General features: G+C 43.6%; 1 protein-coding gene across 6 annotated transcripts in view; it reads left to right on the forward strand.

Moving 5' to 3' along the window:
- The window catches only part of TMC5 (transmembrane channel like 5), a 34,682-nt gene that overhangs the window by 10,536 nt on the left and 3,484 nt on the right, over nt 1-20,662 (forward strand). For all 6 annotated transcript variants that reach the window (XM_058157469.1, XM_058157471.1, XM_058157467.1 and 3 more), the window contains 17 exons: nt 726-833; nt 1,489-1,593; nt 1,864-1,963; nt 2,624-2,714; nt 3,318-3,566; nt 4,754-4,905; nt 8,650-8,794; nt 10,037-10,192; nt 10,555-10,721; nt 12,212-12,290; nt 12,963-13,060; nt 14,739-14,834; nt 14,942-15,017; nt 16,281-16,414; nt 18,674-18,847; nt 19,758-19,836; nt 20,558-20,641. In XM_058157469.1, coding sequence (XP_058013452.1) covers nt 726-833; nt 1,489-1,593; nt 1,864-1,963; nt 2,624-2,714; nt 3,318-3,566; nt 4,754-4,905; nt 8,650-8,794; nt 10,037-10,192; nt 10,555-10,721; nt 12,212-12,290; nt 12,963-13,060; nt 14,739-14,834; nt 14,942-15,017; nt 16,281-16,414; nt 18,674-18,847; nt 19,758-19,836; nt 20,558-20,641 — 2,093 coding nt within the window. The remainder of the gene's footprint in view (nt 1-725; nt 834-1,488; nt 1,594-1,863; nt 1,964-2,623; nt 2,715-3,317; nt 3,567-4,753; nt 4,906-8,649; nt 8,795-10,036; nt 10,193-10,554; nt 10,722-12,211; nt 12,291-12,962; nt 13,061-14,738; nt 14,835-14,941; nt 15,018-16,280; nt 16,415-18,673; nt 18,848-19,757; nt 19,837-20,557; nt 20,642-20,662) is intronic.

Here is a 20,662-nt window from a genome sequence, read left to right on the forward strand (position 1 = left end):
TATTTACGGTATACATTTTTCTTTAACATACATAAGTGCTTAGTAAACGATGTATTATCTGGATCAATTTACTGATACATTATAATAGTAGTAATAGTATTATTTACTTACACATAGTGATATTCTTCCAACTTCTAATTTCTACCTCTATTATCTAGCTATATCATTTTTTTTTTGCATTGAACTTGCAGCCATTGTGGTTTGCAAACCATAGCTTATGATTATGATTATGATTATGATATTATGGGGACATGGTGGCTCGGGCTAGGACGTTGAGCTTGTCAATCGAAAGGTCGGCAGCTCAGCGGTTCGAATCCCTAGTGCTGCCGCGTAATGGGGTGAGCTTCCGTGACTTGTCCCAGCTTCTGCCAACCTAGCAGTTTCGAAAGCACGTAAAAATGCAAGTAGAAAAAATAGGGACCACTTTTGGTGGGAAGGTAACAGCGTTCCGTGCGCCTTTGGCGTTGAGTCATGCCGGCCACGTGACCACGGAGACGTCTTAGGACAGCGCTGGCTCTTCGGCTTTGAAACGGAGATGAGCACCGGCCCCTAGAGTCGGCAACGACTAGCACGTATGTGCGAGGGGAACCTTTACCTTTACCTTTACTGTGGCTTACTCAGTCAATCACGGATTAAGAAACTTAGGTTAAGAAGATATATGCTTCCAGTTTATATGCAAGAGGAGTAAAAAGTTCATTCTGTATTTTTCTTTTTGCCTTCATCAGTTAATCCTTCCTTTGAATATGAACCAGAATATGAAGGGATATTACCTACTACCAGCCATGCTTTCAATATTCAGGATGCAGACAGTTATTCAGATACATCAGAGAGAGGTAAGATTTAAGGCAATTCATGTACTGGCTGTCATGTACAGAACTGACTGGGCAATTCTAATTTCTGCTTATTCCTTTTTTAGTTTACTTTACTTGATTGTCACTGCACCTCGTACAACGAAATTAAATGCCATCTTCAGTGTACATTATAGCTATAAAAATAAATCACAAACACGCGTCCTTCGCATTCTATACAATTGAAATGAAAACCCCTGATATTGCATTAATATTGCACTATACAGTAGAATTCAATATAGTTACCACTCTGGGGTAGAAGCTGTTTTTCAGCCTATTTGTCCTTGTTTTTATTATCCTGTACCGGCTGCCAGAGGGTAATAGTTCAAAAGAAAAAAAGGTGCCCAGGATGAGATGGATCTTTAAGAATGTTTTGAACTTGCTTAAGGCAGCGGGAACTATAAAGCTCTTCCAAAGAGGGGAGAGGACAACCAATGATGCTCTGGACAATGACATTAACCGTCTGGAGTGCTGTCCTATCTGCCACTGTGCAATTGGCAAACCATACACAGGTGCAGTAAATTAAGATACTCTCGATAGTGCAGCGGTAGAAGGTCACCAGCAGTTTTTATGCATATGCATTATTGTGCAGTTGATTGCAAATTCATTGAAACCTGCCACGGTGAATTCTTTTCTACAGTTAATATTGTCCAGAGGCGTAGCAGGCGACCCAATTATGAGACTTTTGCAAGGCCCAACTTGCTTCGTTTAGATCCAGAATATATAGAAGCAAAGAGAAAAGAAGGTGAGTTATTTATTTATTTGATTTGATTCTGCTCTCATTGGTCTACTTCACAAATTTTAAAATCTCATCAGGAACTCTGATTGCTGTTATTGTAATCGTTAACTATTGGAATACAAAAGATTCTTGTTCGCTTTGGTGAGGTTGTTATTGCCTCCTACTTACGGGCTGGCTCACCCAAAGCAACTTATCTGAGAACAACTGAATCATGACAGCTTCATAGGATGCATGAACCCCACCCTCCTGATTTTGTTGCCATTTTTATTTTTGCAGAAGAAAAATTAATCAACGATCTGTCAAGCATGTCCACACATGAAAGAGTCAAAGCAATCCAGAAGATTCCCAAATCAATGAAAGAAAAACGTGAGATCAGGTAGCAGGCGCATATTTGTATTCTGAGGGTACTTAAGTTAACATACAAGGATTAAAAATGCATCCTTTTAAATGTAAATGTTTCGCCTCCTTCCTTTTTTTTCTTCTTCTCTGCATCTAAGAAGAGAAGAAAATATATAAAACATCTGTATATTTGCGTTCAGGCGTTATACTTATATCTAGCAAGCATTTGCATACCGGCATTTCTATTAGATATAGAAAAAGTTTGTTTACTTGAAATGCTGGAAAAATCTTTTTTTTTAAATACTTTTTTGGTTCTCACTTTAATTTTCTCTCTGAGTTTATGTAGAACTTTTTTGTTTGTTTTGTCTTTGTTTTGTAAATTGCTCTATACGTGGTTATAGATACAAATTACCTAAATATTCTATATTTAGATGACAAATGGTTTTAAATGTTTAAATAAGCATGTAGTGCACCTGGTTTCATTTTGCTAATGGAGAAGTCAGTCTTACTTGAAAGGAGGAAGAATGAAATAGAGAAAAACTGATTAAAAAGAACTCCCAGAGTTTATACTTTTTAGTTAAGCTACTGTACTATTTTAACACTTGCTAAATTAGAATGCGATAAAACAAATAGAATGAGTTTTAACAGCTTGTTTCCATCTACCTTACATTATTTTTGCTGTTTGATAATTGGACAGGAACCGTGTTCTAACGGAAAGAAAAAAGAAGTCCTACAATCAGGATGCTCAACTTAATTGTTGTACCCAATGCTTCTACAACACAGCTTTGGTAAGGCGTGATGTTGTTGAATAAGGACCACTTGTTGAAAGGAAGAATGTTATCTATTGTATTTAGCCAAGTCTCCTCTTTAGAATAGAATAGAATAGAATAAAATAGAATAGAATAGAATAGAATAGAATTCTTTATTGGCCAAGTGTGATTGGACACACAAGGAATTTGTCTTTGGTGCATGTGCTCTCAGTGTACATAAAAAAAACAAGATGCATTCATCAAGAATCATAAGGTACAAACTTAATGATAGTCATAGGGTAAAAATAAGCAATCAATTCGTACTAAGAAACAATCAATATCAATATAAATTGTAAGGATACAAGCAACAAAGTTATAGCCCTGCAGTCATAAGTCAGAGGAGATGGGTGATAGGAACAATGAGAAGACTAATAGTAATAGTAATGCAGACTTAGTGAATAGTTTGACAGTGTTGAGGGAATTATTTGTTTAGCAGAGTGATGGCGTTCTGGAAAAAATTGTTCTTGTGTCCAGTTGTTTTGCTGTGCAGTGCTCTATAGCGTCGTTTTGAGGGTAGGAGTTGAAACAATTTATGTCCAGGATGCAAGGGGTTTGGTTGTGATTTTGGGTTTCTTCTCCTAGTTCTTCCGGCAGTTAAAGAATAGTTTTGTCGACTGCCTTCAGCTCTTCCAATTTTGGCAGAAGACACTCAAAGACATTGGCAGTCAATTTGGGACCAGCATCCATTCCTACTTTGTGTTCCTGACGTGGCTTCTCATGTTCAACATTTTCTCATTCCTGATCAACTTCAGTTTTCTTGCAATTCCTCAACTCATTGCAGCCCAACCGAATCACCTTTCCTTCAAGAGTCTGGAATTTTTGACCGGAGCTGTACGTAGGTTTATAAAATGAAAAAAAAAAGAAAATGGAGACAGAGCTATGCTTTCCCTTCCATTGTACCAGTCAGATTGATTTAATTGTGGTTTGTTGATTCAGCGAAGGGTGGCTGGGTTCACTTGACCTGCTACGCCATCAGTCATGGTTTTTTACAGACTTCAGTGTTTAGCAATAAAGGAAAATATTCGTAGCTCAGGGTTGACATGAGAGCCACTTGGTGCTCTGAGCTTGTTTGCTTTCTTGTAGACGTTTCATTACCCATACTAGCTAACATCATCAGTGCTAGTCATCACTAGCAGTGATGATGTTACCTAGTTTGGGTAATGAAACGTCTTAAGAAAACAGACATTTCTCCGAGAGCAGCAAGGAGCCCTCACTTCAGTGTTTGGATTCATACAATACGCTAAACCCAGCAAGCAAGCCACGGCATGGTTTAGTATGGTATGTAACTCTTAATTGCCTTTAAAATAAACAGGTAAAATAAATATCTGTTTAAAGGGAAGTATCCCAAAAAGAGCTTTCTTTTTCCTCGTGGCAAAATGGGCAGCAAATAAACTAACTAAGTAAGTAAATTAAGTAAGTAAGTTACAAAATAAACCCAGTATGAAACAGGCTAAAAATCTTCTCTGCCTCTATGGGGAGGGAAAAGTATTAGACAACTGATATTGTCAAAAAAAATCTTTTCCTGACCTCTTGAATAATAATAATAATAATAATAATAATAATAATAATAATAATAATAATAACAACAACAACAACAACAACAACAACAACAACAACAACAACAACAACAGAGTTGGAAGGGACCTTGGAGGTCTTCTAGTCCAACCCCCTGCCCAGGCAGGAAACCCTACACCATTTCAGACAAATGGTTATCCAACATTTTCTTAAAAATTTCCCGTGTTGGAGCATCCACAACTTCTGCAGGCAAGTTGCTCCACTGATTAACTGTTCTCATTGTCAGGAAATTTCTCTTTATTTCTAAGTTGCTTCTCTCCTTGATTAGTTTCCACCCATTGCTTCTTGTCCTGCCCTCAGGTGCTTTGGAGAATAGCTTGACTCCCTCTTCTTTGTGGCAGCCCCTGAGATATTGGAAGGCTACTATCATGTCTCCTTCTTTTCATTAAACTAGACATACCCAGTTCCTGCAATTCTGATACTGTTTCCTCTTATCATCCCAGGGTTACTTTACAAACACGGTGCTCTACAATGGCTTTTATACCAACGGTACAATAGCAAACATTGAGAATGCCTCGCCGTATTACATGCAGCTGGCTTACATTTTCACAGTTGGGATTTATTTTATCATCTGCTTTCTGAGCTTGATCTACAGGTACGTTGGTTAAGTTGTTGGACTACTATGGGGAGGGGAGTGGCCTTTAATAGTCCCTAGACCAGGGCTCTCCAACCTTGGCAACTTTACGACTTGTGGACTTCAACTCCCAGAATTTCTCAGCCAGCATGTGCTGGCTGAGGAATTCTGGGAGTTGAAGTCCACAAGTCGTAAAGTTGACAAGGTTGGAGACCCTGCACTAGACCACCCCTTTGGGTCATCCTTTCAGAGATATTGTCAGGGTTCCAAGGAACACCCCCAATGAAATAAAGCTCTGAGGCATGAGGTTCCTCAAAGTTCCAATTTATTAGAGATGTCATGTTGGCACAGCTGGGAAAACCCGAAACTGAAAGCCCCACACCCACAAGTTCATCACATTGTCCAATCAACTCTTCACACTCAATTGGATACAGTCTTCAGGCAGCCTACATCAGATGCAGGCAAAAGTCCTTGAATACGAAATGTTGTTATGACTCACTTTCTACTGCTCCAACAACAGCCCCCTCGCAACTTCCCCAGCTAAAATATGTGGCAGTTAAGAAGCAAAATTGCCTTCCAAACTGACAGATATTCCTTTACCAGACCACGGTGACAGGGCTTCTAAACTACAACCTTCACTGGCAAAACTGGGAATAATATTCAGAGATGGATCAGCCTTGGAAACGTAGCAGGTGGAACTATATAGCAAGCCAAACATCAGCCGAGGACCGTGACGATGAACCTACAGCAGGTGTGCCAGAAGTGGCACGCAGAGCCATCTGTCCAAGCATGCGAGCCATCGCCCTTTGCTCTTCCAGGTCCTGGCGTGCTGGCCAGCAGGTCTTCACGCACGCAGGAGCGCCGGAAACTGGAAGACCAGCCGCCTGGTGCGCACGCACACTCCGGGAAGATGATCTTCCAGGTTCCAATGTGTGCATATGCACCGGACAGCTAGTCTTCGCATGTGCATGCACGCCAGAAACCGGAAGACCAAGTGGCTGGTATGCATTCGCACGCCGGAAACTGGAAGATCATTTTCCCAGCACACGCATGTGCATCTGGCAGCTGCTCTTCTGGTTTCTGGCACGCAAGTGTGCATGCTCCCGTTTCGGTCCTCAGTGCCGAAAAGGTTCGCCAGCACTGGCCTAGGAAATGTTTTAGGACAGGGGTCTCCAACCTTAGGAACTTTAAGACTTGTGGACTGCAACTCCTAGAATTCCTCAGCCAGCTTTGCTGAAGAATTCTGGGAGTTGCAGTCCACAAGTCTTAAAGTTGCTTCTGGAATTCTGGGAGTTGAAGTCCACAAGTCTTAAAGTTGCCAAGGTTGGAGACCCCTGTTTTAGGAGATTTTATCCTATGATGGAAACTCTTTATGATAACGTTTATGACATCAAACGTTTTATAAAATTTGCCGAATTTCAGTTCCATAGGAATCCTGGATTTTGGATGCGTTCTGGAAAGCAGCCCGTTTGAGGCATCCAGTTTAAAAACGGTTAAACCTGTGATGCAGCGTTTCATTCAGTTAAAGATTACAGGCAGAAGAGTTTTAATATCTTAGCATCTGAAATAATCTCTCCTGAAATGGTTGCTGGTTTTTTTTTGTTTTTTTTTAAGAATTGAAAAGCAAAAGGAACAGCCGGGGCAAATTATAACTCCGTTTACTGTAAAGCCATTGACTTCTTGAAATAAATGTTCCTTTAATTCTCTTCCTTGTTTCGTTATTATGTTCCTTGTAATTGGACCTGGCCATGCAGCCTCACCCCAGCAGTTGCCTCGGAGAGAGAGAGAGAGAGAGAATGGGCCACAAGAATGCTGTTTTACCACAAAATGGTAAAATGCAGGCAATAACCTGCGTTAAAGCTACAGTGCCTTGACATTTTTTTTATTTGCATTTATATTCCGCCCTTCTCCAAAGACTCAGGGCGGCTTACACTATGTCAAGCAATAGTCTTCATCCATTTGTATATTTATGTACAAAGTCAACTTATTGCCCCCAACAATCTGGGTCCTCATTTTACCTACCTTATAAAGGATGGAAGGCTGAGTCAACCTTGGGCCTGGTGGGACTTGAACCTGCAGTAATTGCAGGCAGCTGCTGTTAATAACAGACTGTCTTAGCAGTCGGAGCCACCAGAGGCCCTAAACTGGGATAAGGCTAATCTGAACAATGTATGCTTTCAGCTTAGTGGAGCAGTTGAGATTGGCTGATGAATGCTCAGTGGCTAAGACACTGAGCTTGTCGATCAGAAAGGTCGGCGGTTCGAACCCCTAGTACAGGTCGCCTGTGTGAGCAGGGGGTTGGACTAGAAGACCTCCAAGGTCCCTTCCAACTCTCTTACTGTTAAAAATTCCATCAAATTGAAAAAACAAAAGTATGTACAATGGTACTCATGGTTAATCAATTCCGGGGAGGCGTAATGAGTACCAGATAAATTTTTCCCGTAAGGTGAGCCACAGGACAACTGACACCGACAAGTTTAGTTTGTGCGTTGAGTGCCAAACAAACAATGAGTACCAGGCAGGGGTGAAATGCTCCCGGTTCGGACCAGATCGCCCGATCCGGTAGGGTGGTTCGGAGAACCGGTAGCAAAATTCCTTCCTCCCCCCCGCCATGCCCAGCTGAGCCGCGCAATCATCAGAGGGTGTGTTTTTTACTTTTAAAAGCATTTTTTCTTTGACCGAAAAAATGCTTTTAAAAGTAAAAAAAAAGCCTCTGATGATCGCACAGCTCAGCTGGGTTCGTCAGAGCCTTTTAAGAGCATTTGCAGCAGAAGAGACTGTAAAATAATGCTTTTAAAAGGCTCTGATGATCCCAGCTGAGTTGCCTGATCGTCAGAGGCTTTTTTTTTCTTTTAAAGGCAAAAAAAATGCTTTTAAAAGTAAAAAAAAAAAAAGTTGGCCATGCCCACCCAGTCACATTACCCCCCACCCCCACCAAGCCACGCCCACAGAAGCAGTAGTAACAAATTTTACATTTCACCACTGATACCAGGACGAAAGGTTGGCGTCAAAATGCATTGTGTATCAAATTCGACGAGTTTCAAAATAGTTGAGTACCAAGGTATACACCAGCAGTCCTCAACCTGTGGGTCAGGACCCCGTTGGGGGTCGAATGACGATTTGCCAGGGATCGCCTAAGACCATTGGAAATATGGGAAGTATACTTGTGAGTTGAAGAATCACGCTCCAATGGTTGACTCCACGAACCAGCTGCAAGGCTCTTCAAATCACTAGCCGAATTCGGCTTCAGGCGCGATGAATTAAAAAAGAGAGAAATCTTTGCTCTGATGTCTCCCTCTCAAGCCAGCTGCAATCACTCCCAATCGCTAGCCTGGTTTCAGGCGCGATAAACTTAATAGGGGAGGAGTCTCTGCTTTAATGCCTCCGTCCTCAAGGCAATCGCAAGCAGTTCAGATCACTAGCCGATACGGCTTCAGGCGCGATAAATTCAAAACGAAAATAATTTTACGGTTGGGGGTCGCCACATCGTGGGGAATTGTATTAAAGGGGTCGCAGCACTATAAAGGTTGAGAACCACTGGTATACACGGTGTATAACTTTCAGGGCCCTTACCAGGGACTGTGTGCTGCCAGCTGGCCAGACCAAATTATAAACCAGATTGAAATAATAGCATTCCAAATGACATTTATGCAATTCCTCCCTCCCCCCCCCATTGCGGATGTGTGGAAAACGTTATCTAAAGATGCGTGTCCCCTTCTCTCTTTCTCCCTCCCCCTCCCCCTCCTGATGCCTTGGTCACTACAGTATGGCGAAATCCTTCCGTAACCACATCGTTATGCCTCAGATGCACGCGGGAAACGCCGCCAAGCTCCTTTGCGTCTGGGACTTCAATGTGATGGATGAGAAAGCTGTGCAGATGAATCGGAAAAATATCAGCACTCAGATCAAGGTAAAGATGGTGGCAGTCACGTCGAAATGATTAATGCATCAAGAGGTCTTTTTTTTCTTCCCCCCCTCAGGAGAGTTGACAGAGCAGAAAATAATATCATTCTGTGGTCCATGGCTTTTTCACCGTCCCTTGGGCGTCATCCATTGATTGTCTCCCTTTTGAGAAGTAGAAAGGAAGATGATATTCGTACATAGCCCCCCTCCCCAAACTATCTTTTAGTCCCCAAACTATCTTTTACTTTTACTCCTCAATTTTGCTAGTTAATTCCCAGTCAGGGGTTCTTGGTGCTCTCTGAGCTAGGTTGTTTTCTTACAAATGTTTCATTACCGAGACACTCAAGATGTTATCTAGTTTGGGTAATGAAACATCTGCAAGAAAGCCACCAAGCTCAGAGAGCACGTCCAACCCCATAGTCGTCCTCCTCCTCCTTCCCTCCACAGGCCCTCCTCCCTTCTATCCCTGATGACGTTACCTAGGTGGGCAATGAAATGTCTGAAGAAAACCACCAAGCTCAGAGAGCACCAAGGACCCTTCATTTCAATCTTGCTACAAATATTCTCCTTTATTAATTCCCAATGGGGAACTTTTGAAGTTTTAACAGTAGCAATTGCAATAGCACTTAGAGAGTGCTCTAAAGTGGCATGAAGCGGTATATAACATAACAACAGAGTTGGAAGGGACCTTGGAGGCCTTCTAGTCCAACCCCCTGCTTAGGCAGGAAACCCTACACCATCTCAGTCAGATGGTTATCCAACATTTTCTTAAAAATTTCCAGTGTTGGAGCATTCACAACTTCTGCAGGCAAGTCGTTCCACTTATTAATTGTTCTAACTGTCAGGAAATTGCTCCTTAGTTCTAAGTTGCTTCTTTCTTTGATCAGTTTCCACCCATTGCTTCTTGTTCTACCCTCAGGTGCTTTGGAGAACAGCTTGACTCCCTCTTCCTTCCTCCCTCCCTCATATGAGTTATCCCTCATATAAGTCTAAGTGGTTTACAGAATCAGCATAATGCCCATCCCCGAACATTCTGGGTTCTCATTTTACCCACCTCGGAAGGACGGAAGTCTGAGTCAGCCTTGAACCCTGTCAGACTCAAACTCCAGGGTGTGGATAGAGTTAGCATGCGATACTGCCCTTTGTGTCACCAGAGTTCTTAGGGCAGCTACTGTATTGAATGCAAAGCCAGACCTGAATTCCTGCCTCTAGCTCATCTAACTTATCGAACGTCTCTTTTTCATCGCAGGAGACCCTTTCTGAAATGCATGCCGAATCTCTGAAGCTTTCCCCGCAGCAAAGGATTCTTCGCCTCTCGATTCATCTGGCCATGTGGTTTCTCTCGTTGGGCTTTGCGGTGGCTTCGTGTGCTGGCATTTACTTCTTTTCCCTCGTCAATTTAGAGGTCAGCTGCCATTCTTTGGTTTCCTACCCCTTTCCTTTTGCTGTTCTCCTACGTTCTGGAAATCTGGAAGTCTGGAAATGGAGGGTCTGGAGGGCCTCCAGAGCCCGGGGGAGGCTGTTTTCGCCATCCCAGAGGCTTGATTAAAGCCTCGGGAGTTTGGGTTAGGAGAAAACACCTCCCCCACCCCCCTTAGTGCAGGAGGCTGAGTAGGCCACGCCCACCATGGCCACTCCCACCCAGCAACCGGGCAGAGAACCAGTTGCTAAAAATCTGAATTTTAAATTTTTGAATCCCACCCCTGCTTTGAGCTCTTAACAAAAGGTTCTCTCTTGATCTCTCTCTCTCTTCACTCTCTTTCAAAGTTATTTCTGAATGAGGAAAATACACAGCTGGAAAACGAAGCCACCATGCTAATCTTGCCTATCGTGGTGAGCCTCCTTAACCACGTGATGCCGTTCCTGTACTCCTTCTCCAGCTTGGTTGAAAAGTTCACCTATCCCAGGCACCAGATCTACACTGCTATTATCAGGTACATTGAGGGGTCATTTTTTTGCCCTCCTTCGGAGAAAACCACACCATACCAAGCCATCTAACTCTGAGTTACCGTACAGGTAATCCTTCACCTGATGACCAGCCGCTTAGCTTATTCCTTCCTCCTGTCAGGGTTCTAAGGAATAGATCCATGGCAAGCCAAAACCCCGAGGCAAGTGGATTCCTCAAAAGAATAGCTTTATTGGAAATATCACATTGGCACAGATTTGGCGAAAACCAATCCTAAAGGGCCTCTTGGTTTTCACCTAATTAAAAGTAAACGCTTTCCCTCTCAAACCCAAACAATCAGTCACATGGCGCCAATCAATGCAGCGTCCGCTGGTCTGGTGATCTCCCTCTTCCTCTCTCCGGCCGGGTGTGAGAACGTCCTTGGTTCCCAAGAGAAAGTGTTTTATTTTGAGTACACAACCCCAGCAATCCCCCCTCCCTATCCCTCGTTGCAGTGTGGCAGCACTGAGGCTCCAAGTCTCAGCTTGCTCAGCCACAGTTGTGTCAGCCCTGTGAGAATAAACAAGCCAACTTGGGTTTCTTTCCGATAGTGACTTCTTTTATTGGGTCTGCTACAAACCGGGTCTCAGGAAAAGTCGAGGTTTCTCTGTATAAAGTCAGCGCTGAGAGCTTCTGCCTCTCAGCCCCTTTTAAACATCCTGCGCTGCTCAGGCCCCGCCCCATGGCTGAACTGCTCCATTGATTGGACGCCTGGCCGCTCTCTCACCCTCCTCGTCTGACAGCCTCAGCTGCCACATCATCTGCTAAAACCCGGAACTTAAGCAGCTCTTTCTAACGCTCAGCCCTCATCTCCCTCTATCCTGGCCCCCAGTGTGCTGACTCATTTCTCATGCTTGCCAAACGCAGATCCCTGCAGCCCTCAAACAGGTCCTTGATATGTCATCCCTTTGGATCTTTGATTAGGGGCTGCTCTCATGATCTGGGATCCCTGTAGTGTCATGTGTCGAGCCGGAGCTGTGCTCAATACCAAGATGGCTTCGGCCAGAACAGCTTCAGGGCTGACACCTCCGTTTTTCCAGCCAACCATCTCTTTGGGTGTGAGTTGGCCTGAGAGAGAGTCGCTGCCCCCCCCATCCTCCAGGGAGTTTCTGTGCCTTACAGGGGACTAGAACCTGGGTGCTCTCCATCCTAATGCGCCACCTTGGCCACTGTACCACCTATAACAGGAGAGGGAAGGAAACCGTTCTTTTTCCACGAACAGGCAATTGCTTTCAAATCCCCAACTCCAAGCTGTTCAGAACAGACTTTGAGGAGACAATTGTGGCAGTTCGCAAATTCGCAAAACCTCCGCGCAGAGCGTCAAAATTGGGACGTGATGATGTCTGGGCGGGTGGGCAGAGTCTCCCGCAGCTACCGTTCCCGGTTCATCTGAACCGGATAAAATCGGCTGAATACCACCACTGAATTGTGGGCATCCCACCCTTCTGAACTCTGAGAGCTGTTGCTTCCTCTTTGCAGGAATGTCATCCTGAAAATCTCGATCATTGGAATCCTCTGCTATTACTGGCTCAACATAGTAGCGCTATCGAAAGTGGAGGTAGGTTTTTTTTTCCAAACGTGTTTTGGTACTGGTGCAACATTGCTTATAAAGCAATGCAAGGCCTTCTGTCAGTCAAGCTTAGGGCCTCTGGTGGCTCAACAGACTAAGCAGTCTGTTATTAACACAGCTGCTTGCAATTACTGCAAGTGCAAGTCCCACCAGGCCCAAGGTTGACTCAGCCTTCCATCCTTTATAAGGTAGGTAAAATGAGGACCCAGATTGTTGGGGGCAATAAAAGTTGACTTTGTATATAATATACAAATGGATGAAGACTATTGCTTAACACAATGTAAGCCGCCCTGAGTCTTCGGAGAAGGGCAGGATATAAATTCAAATTAAAAAAAAAAAAAGCTGGATCCAGAGATTGTGCTAAGCCATGGTTTGCTACCTAGGGTCAGCCTGCCATTGCCTGGTTTTGTACAATACATTAAGCGACAAACTATGGTTACTGAAAGATAGCTGCTGGCTTCACACAGAACAGTAAACAAGATTTGAGGGCCCAGCTCAGCCTTTTCTGATATTTTCCAGGCACATCGATGTTTTTACCCAGAATTTCCCAGCCAGCACAGCCACTGCTGAGAATTCTGGGAGTTGATGTCCACGGATTTAGATCTGGCTGTAACATGCTACATGAATGGCTATTTTTTAATCTGTGTTTCTCCCCATTAGTGCTGGGAAACCTTCATTGGCCAAGATATATACCGGCTGCTTATAGTAGACTTTGTCTGCTGCCTCCTCGGTTCATTCTTTGGTGAATTTCTACTACGGTATGTGCCTAAGTCTGTAATTTGATCCAACTCAAACTTTCATATTGATAGCCCCCAACTTACAACCATTCCTTGGGCACCGTTTAAAAGTGACTTACGACCAGTCCTTGCACTTACTGTATTTTTCAGAGTATAAGATGCACTTTTTCCCCCCTAAAAGGGGATGAACATTTGGGTGCATCTTAGACACCGAATGTAGCCCCGCCCTCCCACTGGCCCCCGCCCTTTGGCCTCTGCCTCCCAGCAATTTACCTCCTTGCAGCAAGCAGCAAGAAGAAACAGCCCATTTCAGCTTCAGCACAGCCTGATTAGCACAAGAAAAAAAATCTGCCTCCCAGCAATTTACCTCCTTGCAGCAAGCAGCAAGAAGAAACAGCCCGTTTCAGCACAGCCTAATTAGGCTAATTCAGCATAGCCTAATTAGCACAAGTTGATTGTCCCTTGGATCTCGACTCTCAGCTGTTTCAGGCTGCAGGGATTGTCACCGCCTATTGCTGCGCGGGCCTCTGCTACTTGCTGCAAGGAGGTAAATTGCTGGGAGGCAGATTTTTTTTTTCTTGTGCTAATCATACTATGCTGAAAACGAAAATGAAAGTAAAGCAGGCTGTTTGCTGTTTGCTGCAACGAGGCAAAATTGCTGGGAGGCAGAGGCAGGTTGCTTTTTCTTGTTTTCCTCACCAAAAAAGGTAGGTGCGTCTTATACTCCGAAAAATACGGTACAACCATAACAGCATCTCCACAGTCACATGATCAAAATTTGGGTTTTTGCCCACTAGCATATATTTACAAGAGTTGCTGTATCCTGGGGTCGCGTGATCCCCATTTGAGAACATACCAGCTGGCTTCCAACAAGCACAGTCAATAGGGGAAGATGGATTTGCTTAATGACTGCATCAGTCACTTAACAACCACAGAAATGGAGGTCCCAATTCTGGTCATAAGTTGCAAACTACTTGTATTTCTTACTTTGGCCACTTAATGAGGAGGAAGGACTTCCTGGAGAAGAGCCTAATGCTGGGAACGATGGAGGGCAAAAGAAGAAGGGGACGGCAGAGAAGGAGGTGGCTGGATGGAGTCCCTGAAGCAGTCGGTTACAGGAAGGCCTGGAGGAACATTGTCCATGAGGTCACAATGAGTTGGACATGACTTTGCAACTAACAACAACAACTTGTATTTCTACATCTGGAGGAAATTCCTAGCTAGGAATAAGCAGGTTGGAAACTCCTAGGCCACAGTTTATATCAGCAGAACCCCCAAACCTACAACTAGTTGTTAGGAACAAAGAACATTCATTTAAGAGTGGAAAAAATAGAGTTCTTCCAAGCACATGCAGAAATCAGGAATTTGTTTTCAGTTCCTAAATGGAAGTTGGGAGGTTGGCTGAAGGTCTACCTTGTTGTACCCATTTTTTTTTAAAAAATGCTACTGTCATGCTATTAAAAATTTGGGGTTGGAAACTTGCTAACTTAGATGATCACTCCTGGGTCTAGATTAGTTTATTTATATCCTGGCGACTTCTGCTTCTGATAATTTCCAGTTGATCAAAAGAACAACTTCCCTTCTGGAAAAGATTCCTTACAAATTGTTACACATCCAGAATGTCTTTCTGCAGAGCTGCTGCCTAATCTGTTCTCAAAGATGTTGCCAAATTTCCTAATTCACAAACCTGCCGTTTCAGACTTATTGGCACAAAATGCTGTAAAAAACTTGGAGTGCCGGAATTCGACATTGCGCGAAATGTTTTGGATTTGATCTACGCTCAGACTTTGACATGGTGAGTGGGGCAGGGAGGGGAGGGGAGGGGGGGGGAAATTGGCTTACATTGAACAATCCCAGTCCTTGAATTCTGACTCAAATATCTTTTTTTTCCCCCCTCTTCAGGATTGGAATCTTCTTCGCCCCTCTGCTTCCTGCCATCCAGATGATAACGTTTTTCATAATAATTTGTGTGAAAAAGGTTAGGTTACTTTTTATGATTTTTTAAAAAAAAACCTGGCCAGCCTTAATTGCATTGTTCTCCTTCAAGCCTTTTGCTGCTACAGATTGTACATAAACGCACAGATCAGTTGCCGTTTGTTCAATGGGACGATCATTAGCACTCTGGAACAGCACAAGGATGAGGCATGATCAGGAATCGTGCAGTTGGGGCTATAACAAGTCGCCATAATCAACTCACCCTGGTCAACTCTCCACAGCCAATTCGCTGTGGGATAACTCATTGCAGGACAAGAATTACACTAATATCAAAGAAATAGAATAGGAGGATGGGATGGGATGGGATGGGATGGGATGGGATGGGATGGGATGGGATAGGATTTTTTATTGGCCAAGTGTGATTGGACACACAAGGAATTTGTCTTTGATGCATACGCTCTCAGTGTACATAAAAGAAAAGATACCTTCATCAAGAATCATAAAGTACGGTACATTAAATATGTTATTGGATATGAATGTTAAAATAAAACTTTTTTATTAAAAAAAAAAAAGAACCATAAAGTACAACACTTAATGATAGTGATAGGGTACAAATAAGCAATCAGGAACAATCAATATCAATATAAATCGTAAGGTTACAAGCAACAAAGTTATAGTCATACAGTCCTAAGTGGAAGGAGATGGGTGATGGGAACGATGAGAAGATTAATAGTAGTGCAGATTTAGTAAATAGTTTGACAGTGTTGAGGGAATTATTTGTTTAGCAGAGTGATGGCGTTTGGGAAGAAATAGTCGAATAGAATACATAATGAAAGGATGTGAAAGGAGCAACAGAATGAACTGTGAATGACAAAAATTAAAATAATTATTAACTATAAAAATACACTTCCTTCGCATTCTATACAATTGAATTGAAAACCCCTGATATTGCATTAATATTGCACTATACAGTAGAATTCAAAATAGTTACTGCTCTGGGATAGAAGCTGTTTTTCAGCCTATTTGTCCTTGTTTTTATTGTCCTGTACTGTCTGCCATATGGTAAAAGTTCAAAAAAAGGATGCCCAGGATGAGATGGAATTTAAAGAATGTTTTGAACTTTCTGAAGGCAGCGGGAGCTATCAAGCTCTTCCAAGGAGGGAAGAGGGCAACCATTGATCCTCTGGGCAATGACGTTAACTCTCTGGGGCACTGTTCTATCTGCCACTGTGCAAATGACAAACCATAGAGAGGTGCAGTATGAGTCTGGGTGAGTCACGCTGTTGACTCTGCCTTGTTCCTCCAGATCAGCCTGCTGCAGAACTGCCAGCCTCCCCGAAAAGCTTGGCGAGGGTCCCAGATGAACACCATTTTTGTCTTCCTGCTCTTTTTCCCATCTTTCACCGGAGTCCTCTCGGTTGTGGCCGTCACTGTCTGGAGGTCAGAAGCTCTTTGGGTCCACCCCTGTTCATGTAGCTTCAGGGTCTTATCTGACATTTCAGCCCAGGTTTTTGGAGACCTCTTGGGCAAGATGCAGCTGGTCATTGGTTTATTGGCTTCCCCTGGATCCGTTGGTTCACGGCAGTGGTGGGATTCAATTTTTTTTTACTACCGGTTCTGTGGGCGTGGCTTGGTGGGCGTGGCAGGGAAAGGATACTGCAAAATCCCCATTTCCTCCCAATCAGCTGGGACTTTGGAGGCAGAGAATAGATGGGGGCGGGGCCAGCCAGAGGTGGGATTTACCGGTTCTCCGAACTACTCAGAATTTTCGCTATCAGTTCTCCAGAACTAATCAGAACCTGCTGAAACCCAGCTCTGGTTCACTATGAAAGAATGAAGGCCTGGCTTTGGGAATGGGGGAGGAATGAGCAAACCATTAAAGGCGGGACGGATTTTCAGAAAAAAAAGATTATCGGGTCCTGAGAAGGGAAAGTGTGAGAAAGAAACTCAAAATAACCCCATTTTGTTTTTGTTTATGGATAGTCCTCGACTTACGACCACAACTGAGCTCAAAATTTCTGTTGCTCAGTGAGCTTTGCCCGTTTTTAGGACCTTTCTTGCCACAATTGTTAAGTGAACCACTGCCATTGCTAAGTTAGGGACACGACTGTTAAGTGAACCGGGCTTCCCCATCGACTCTGCTGGTCAGAAGGTTGCAAAGGGAGATCCCTGTAACTGTCATAAATGTGAGTCAGTCCCCAAGCATTCGAATGGAAATCACGTGACCACGGGAATGCTGCCACGATCCCAAGTGTGAAAAATGGACGTAAGTCACTTTTTTCAGTGCTGTTGTATCTTTGAATGGTCAGTAAACGAATGGTTGTAAGTCGAGGACTACCTGTACTATAACGTGCGGCAGAGAAAAACTTGGTTAAACTTTCAAGATTTTTGTTAGTCTACTTATAACAATAAAGAGCCGTTCATCTTCCTTTCAAGGAAGGAAGAAGGAAGGAAGGAAGGAAGGAAGGAAGGAAGGAAGGAAGAGGAAGGAAGGAAGGAAGGAAGGAAGGAAGGAAGGAAGAGGAAGGAAGGAAGGAAGGAGAGGAGAGGAAGGAAGGAAGGAAGGAAGGAAGGAAGGAAGGAAGGAAGGAAGGAAGAGGAAGAGGGATGAAGGAAGGAAGGAAGGAAGAGGAAGGAAGGAAAGGAAGGAAGGAAGGGAGGAGGAGAGGAAGGAAGGTGAAGGAAAGGAAGAGGAAGGGAAGGAAAGGAAGAGGAAGGAAGGAAGGAAAGGAAAGGAAGAGGAAGGAAGGAAGGAAAGAAAAGGAAAGGAAGAGGAAGGAAGGAAGAGAAGAGAAGAGAAGAGAAGAGAAGAGGAAGGAAGAGAAGGAAGGAAGGAAGAGAAGGAAGGAAGGAAGGAAGAAGAGAAGAGGAAGGAAGAAGGAAGGAAAGGAAAGGAAGAGGGAAGGGAAGGAAAGGAAGAGGGAAGGGAAGGAAAGGAAAGGAAAGAAGAGGAAAGGGAAGGAAAGGAAAGGAAGAGGGAAGGGAAGAGAAGAGAAGAGAAGAGAAAGAGGGAAGGGAAGGGAAGGGAAGGGAAGGGAAGGGAAGGGAATAAAGAAGAGAATTGGAACGATCCTTGGAGGTCTTCTAGTCCAACCTTCAGATTAGGCAGGAAGCCCTATACCCATGATGGCGAAACTATGGAATGTGTGCCGGAGGAGGTAGGCAGCGCCGTCTCTGATGATACACGAGCTGTCGCCCCAGTCCGGCTTTGCTGTGCATGCGCGCGTGCCTCCTGCTGGCAAGCTGGTCTTCAGGTCTCTGCCGCACATACGCGGGGGGCTGTGTGCAGTGCGGGCGGGGAGCCGCACGTGCAAATACATGGCGGGGTGGGGCACATGCGCGGGGGCCACGTGCCTTGCATTTTGGGGGTTCGGGTTCACCCACCCGCATTCACACGCGCTTTGGGCACTCGATCCGGAAAAGATTAGCCATCACTGCCCTAGACTATTTCAGACAAACAGTTGCCCTATCTCTTCTTAAAAACTTCCCGTGTTGGAGCATTCACAGCTTCTGGAGGCAAGTCGTTCCACTGATTAAGAGATCTCAAGATTCGCAGATCTTGTTAAGGACCTGCAGATGCCCAGTGCTGTCTCTGATGCTGCCCAGCGTCTATGAGTGAACCCTTTAACAAACTTCTAAAGTGACTTATTTTTGCATAAAAAGAACCTGTCCTTTATCTTTCTTTCTCTGTTTCCCAAGACGGAAGCCTTCAGAAGTATGTGGCCCTTTCCGTGGTCTAAGAGTTCCCTTTGAAGCTATCTCTGGCTGGATTTCAGACTTGACTTCTTCCCCGAGCTCAGGATGGGTAGTGTGGATCTATCGCAACTTAATCGAGAGCACCCATTTCTTCTTCATCCTTTCAATCATTGTGCTGTAAGTTTCCCATTAAAAGAGAAAAAAAAAGAGGTGGGATGGGGAAGGAAGGCCATTAAAAGAGTTAAAGGGACTCTTTTAATAATGCAGGGCTTCTATAAATTGTGTGCCCTAAAAACCTAGTAAGGCCTTTTCTGTCTGAGTAGTGGTGAGTGGGTAAGACGCTGAGCTTGTTGATCGAATCCCTAGTGCCGCGTAACGGGGTGAGCTCCCGTTACTTGTCCCAGCTTCTGCCAACCTAGCAGTTCGAAAGCATGTTAAAAAATGCAAGTAGAAAACTAGGGACCACCTTTGGTGGAAAGCTAACAGCGTTCGGTGGGCCTTTGGCATTGAGTCATGCCGGCCACATGACCATGGAGACGTCTTTGGACAGCGCTGGCTCTTTGGCTTTGAAATGGAGATGAGCATGACCCCCTAGGGCTGGGAACGACTAGCACGTATGTGCGAGGGGAACTTTTACCTTTTAGTCATTGATGCCCCGTTGGTTCTTTTCTTGCAGATATTTCATTATCCAAGTAGTTAATAACATCAGTGGAAGAAAAATTGTTCCTTGATGGAACTGTATATACAAGCACGTTTCTCCCATTTGTGTGCTTTCTAAAATCTTTGATTCCCATATGGTTACCAATAAAGGAGAATATCTGTAGCTCAGGGCTAAAAGGAGAAGTCGTTACCTAGTTTGGGTAATGAAATGTCGGCAAGGAAACAACCAAGTTCAGAGAGCAATAAGGACTCCTCATTTCAACCGTAAGCTACAAATATTCTACTTTATCGCTTTATTCTGTCTGGTAGCATAGTTTGGGATCTTGGCTGAGAAATGCTCGTTTTAAAAAAAAAATCAACACTGAATAAGAATATGGAACACAATTTATTGGCCAACAATAATTCTACATTTCTGATTCTGTTTTAGGATGTTCATATACTTTTTCTTGCAAATCATCAATGGACGAAAAACAATGGTTAAACTGCTACAAGAGCAAATTGCTAATGTGAGTATTTTCTCAGAGTAATCCTATCACTCTAGATGGTGGGATCTAGTCAAACTAGCTTAAATTACAGGAGGACAGTGTCAAACACCAGGGAAATTCCAGGCAGTTCAAATGGGTATAAAGATTTATTTAGGGGTGAAATGCGACCGGTGAAATGGATCCTCGTTTTACCGACCTCGGAAGGATGGAAGGCTTGAGACAGCCTAGAGCCAGTGAGAATCGAATTGCTGGCAGTTGGCAGAATTAGCCTGCCAATACTGCATTTTAACCACTGCGCCACCATGGCTCGAAACTAAAGGAATTAAAGAAAACTAAAACTAAAACTAAACTCAGGAAAGTTTAATTTTGGGTTGGAAGGCTTTCTAACATCTTGCTCTAAGATATGTATGTATTTGCTATGTAGAATGGATTGTCATGTATCTGTAATTTTATTTTTTCTTATCACATTTCTTGTTTTGAGGTACGGTGGTTTTTATGGTTATTGATGAAGTTTTATTTGAATTTCAGACTATATTGTGGAAGCTTAGGAGTCTAATGTAAGCCACCAAGAGTATTTTTTTGACTGCGGCGTAGTAGAAATGTATTTAATTAGTAAAGAAAGGAAGGGCTAGTTTTCAAGAAAAGCCTTTGACTTTTGCTGCTAACTTTCTAAAGTAAAATACCAAATTAATTCATCTAACTCACCATCCCTTCTTATTTGAGTGTTTCTTGATTTTTATAGGCAGGCAAGGACAAAATGTTTCTACTGAAGAAATTACGTGCGCTTCAAGCTCCTAAGTTGCCCTCTTTGAGAAGGAAGCCGGAGGTTAGTTTTACAGATTTAACC

This window comes from Ahaetulla prasina, chromosome 14 (genome assembly GCF_028640845.1).
Source record: "Ahaetulla prasina isolate Xishuangbanna chromosome 14, ASM2864084v1, whole genome shotgun sequence".
NCBI lineage: Eukaryota > Metazoa > Chordata > Lepidosauria > Squamata > Colubridae > Ahaetulla > Ahaetulla prasina.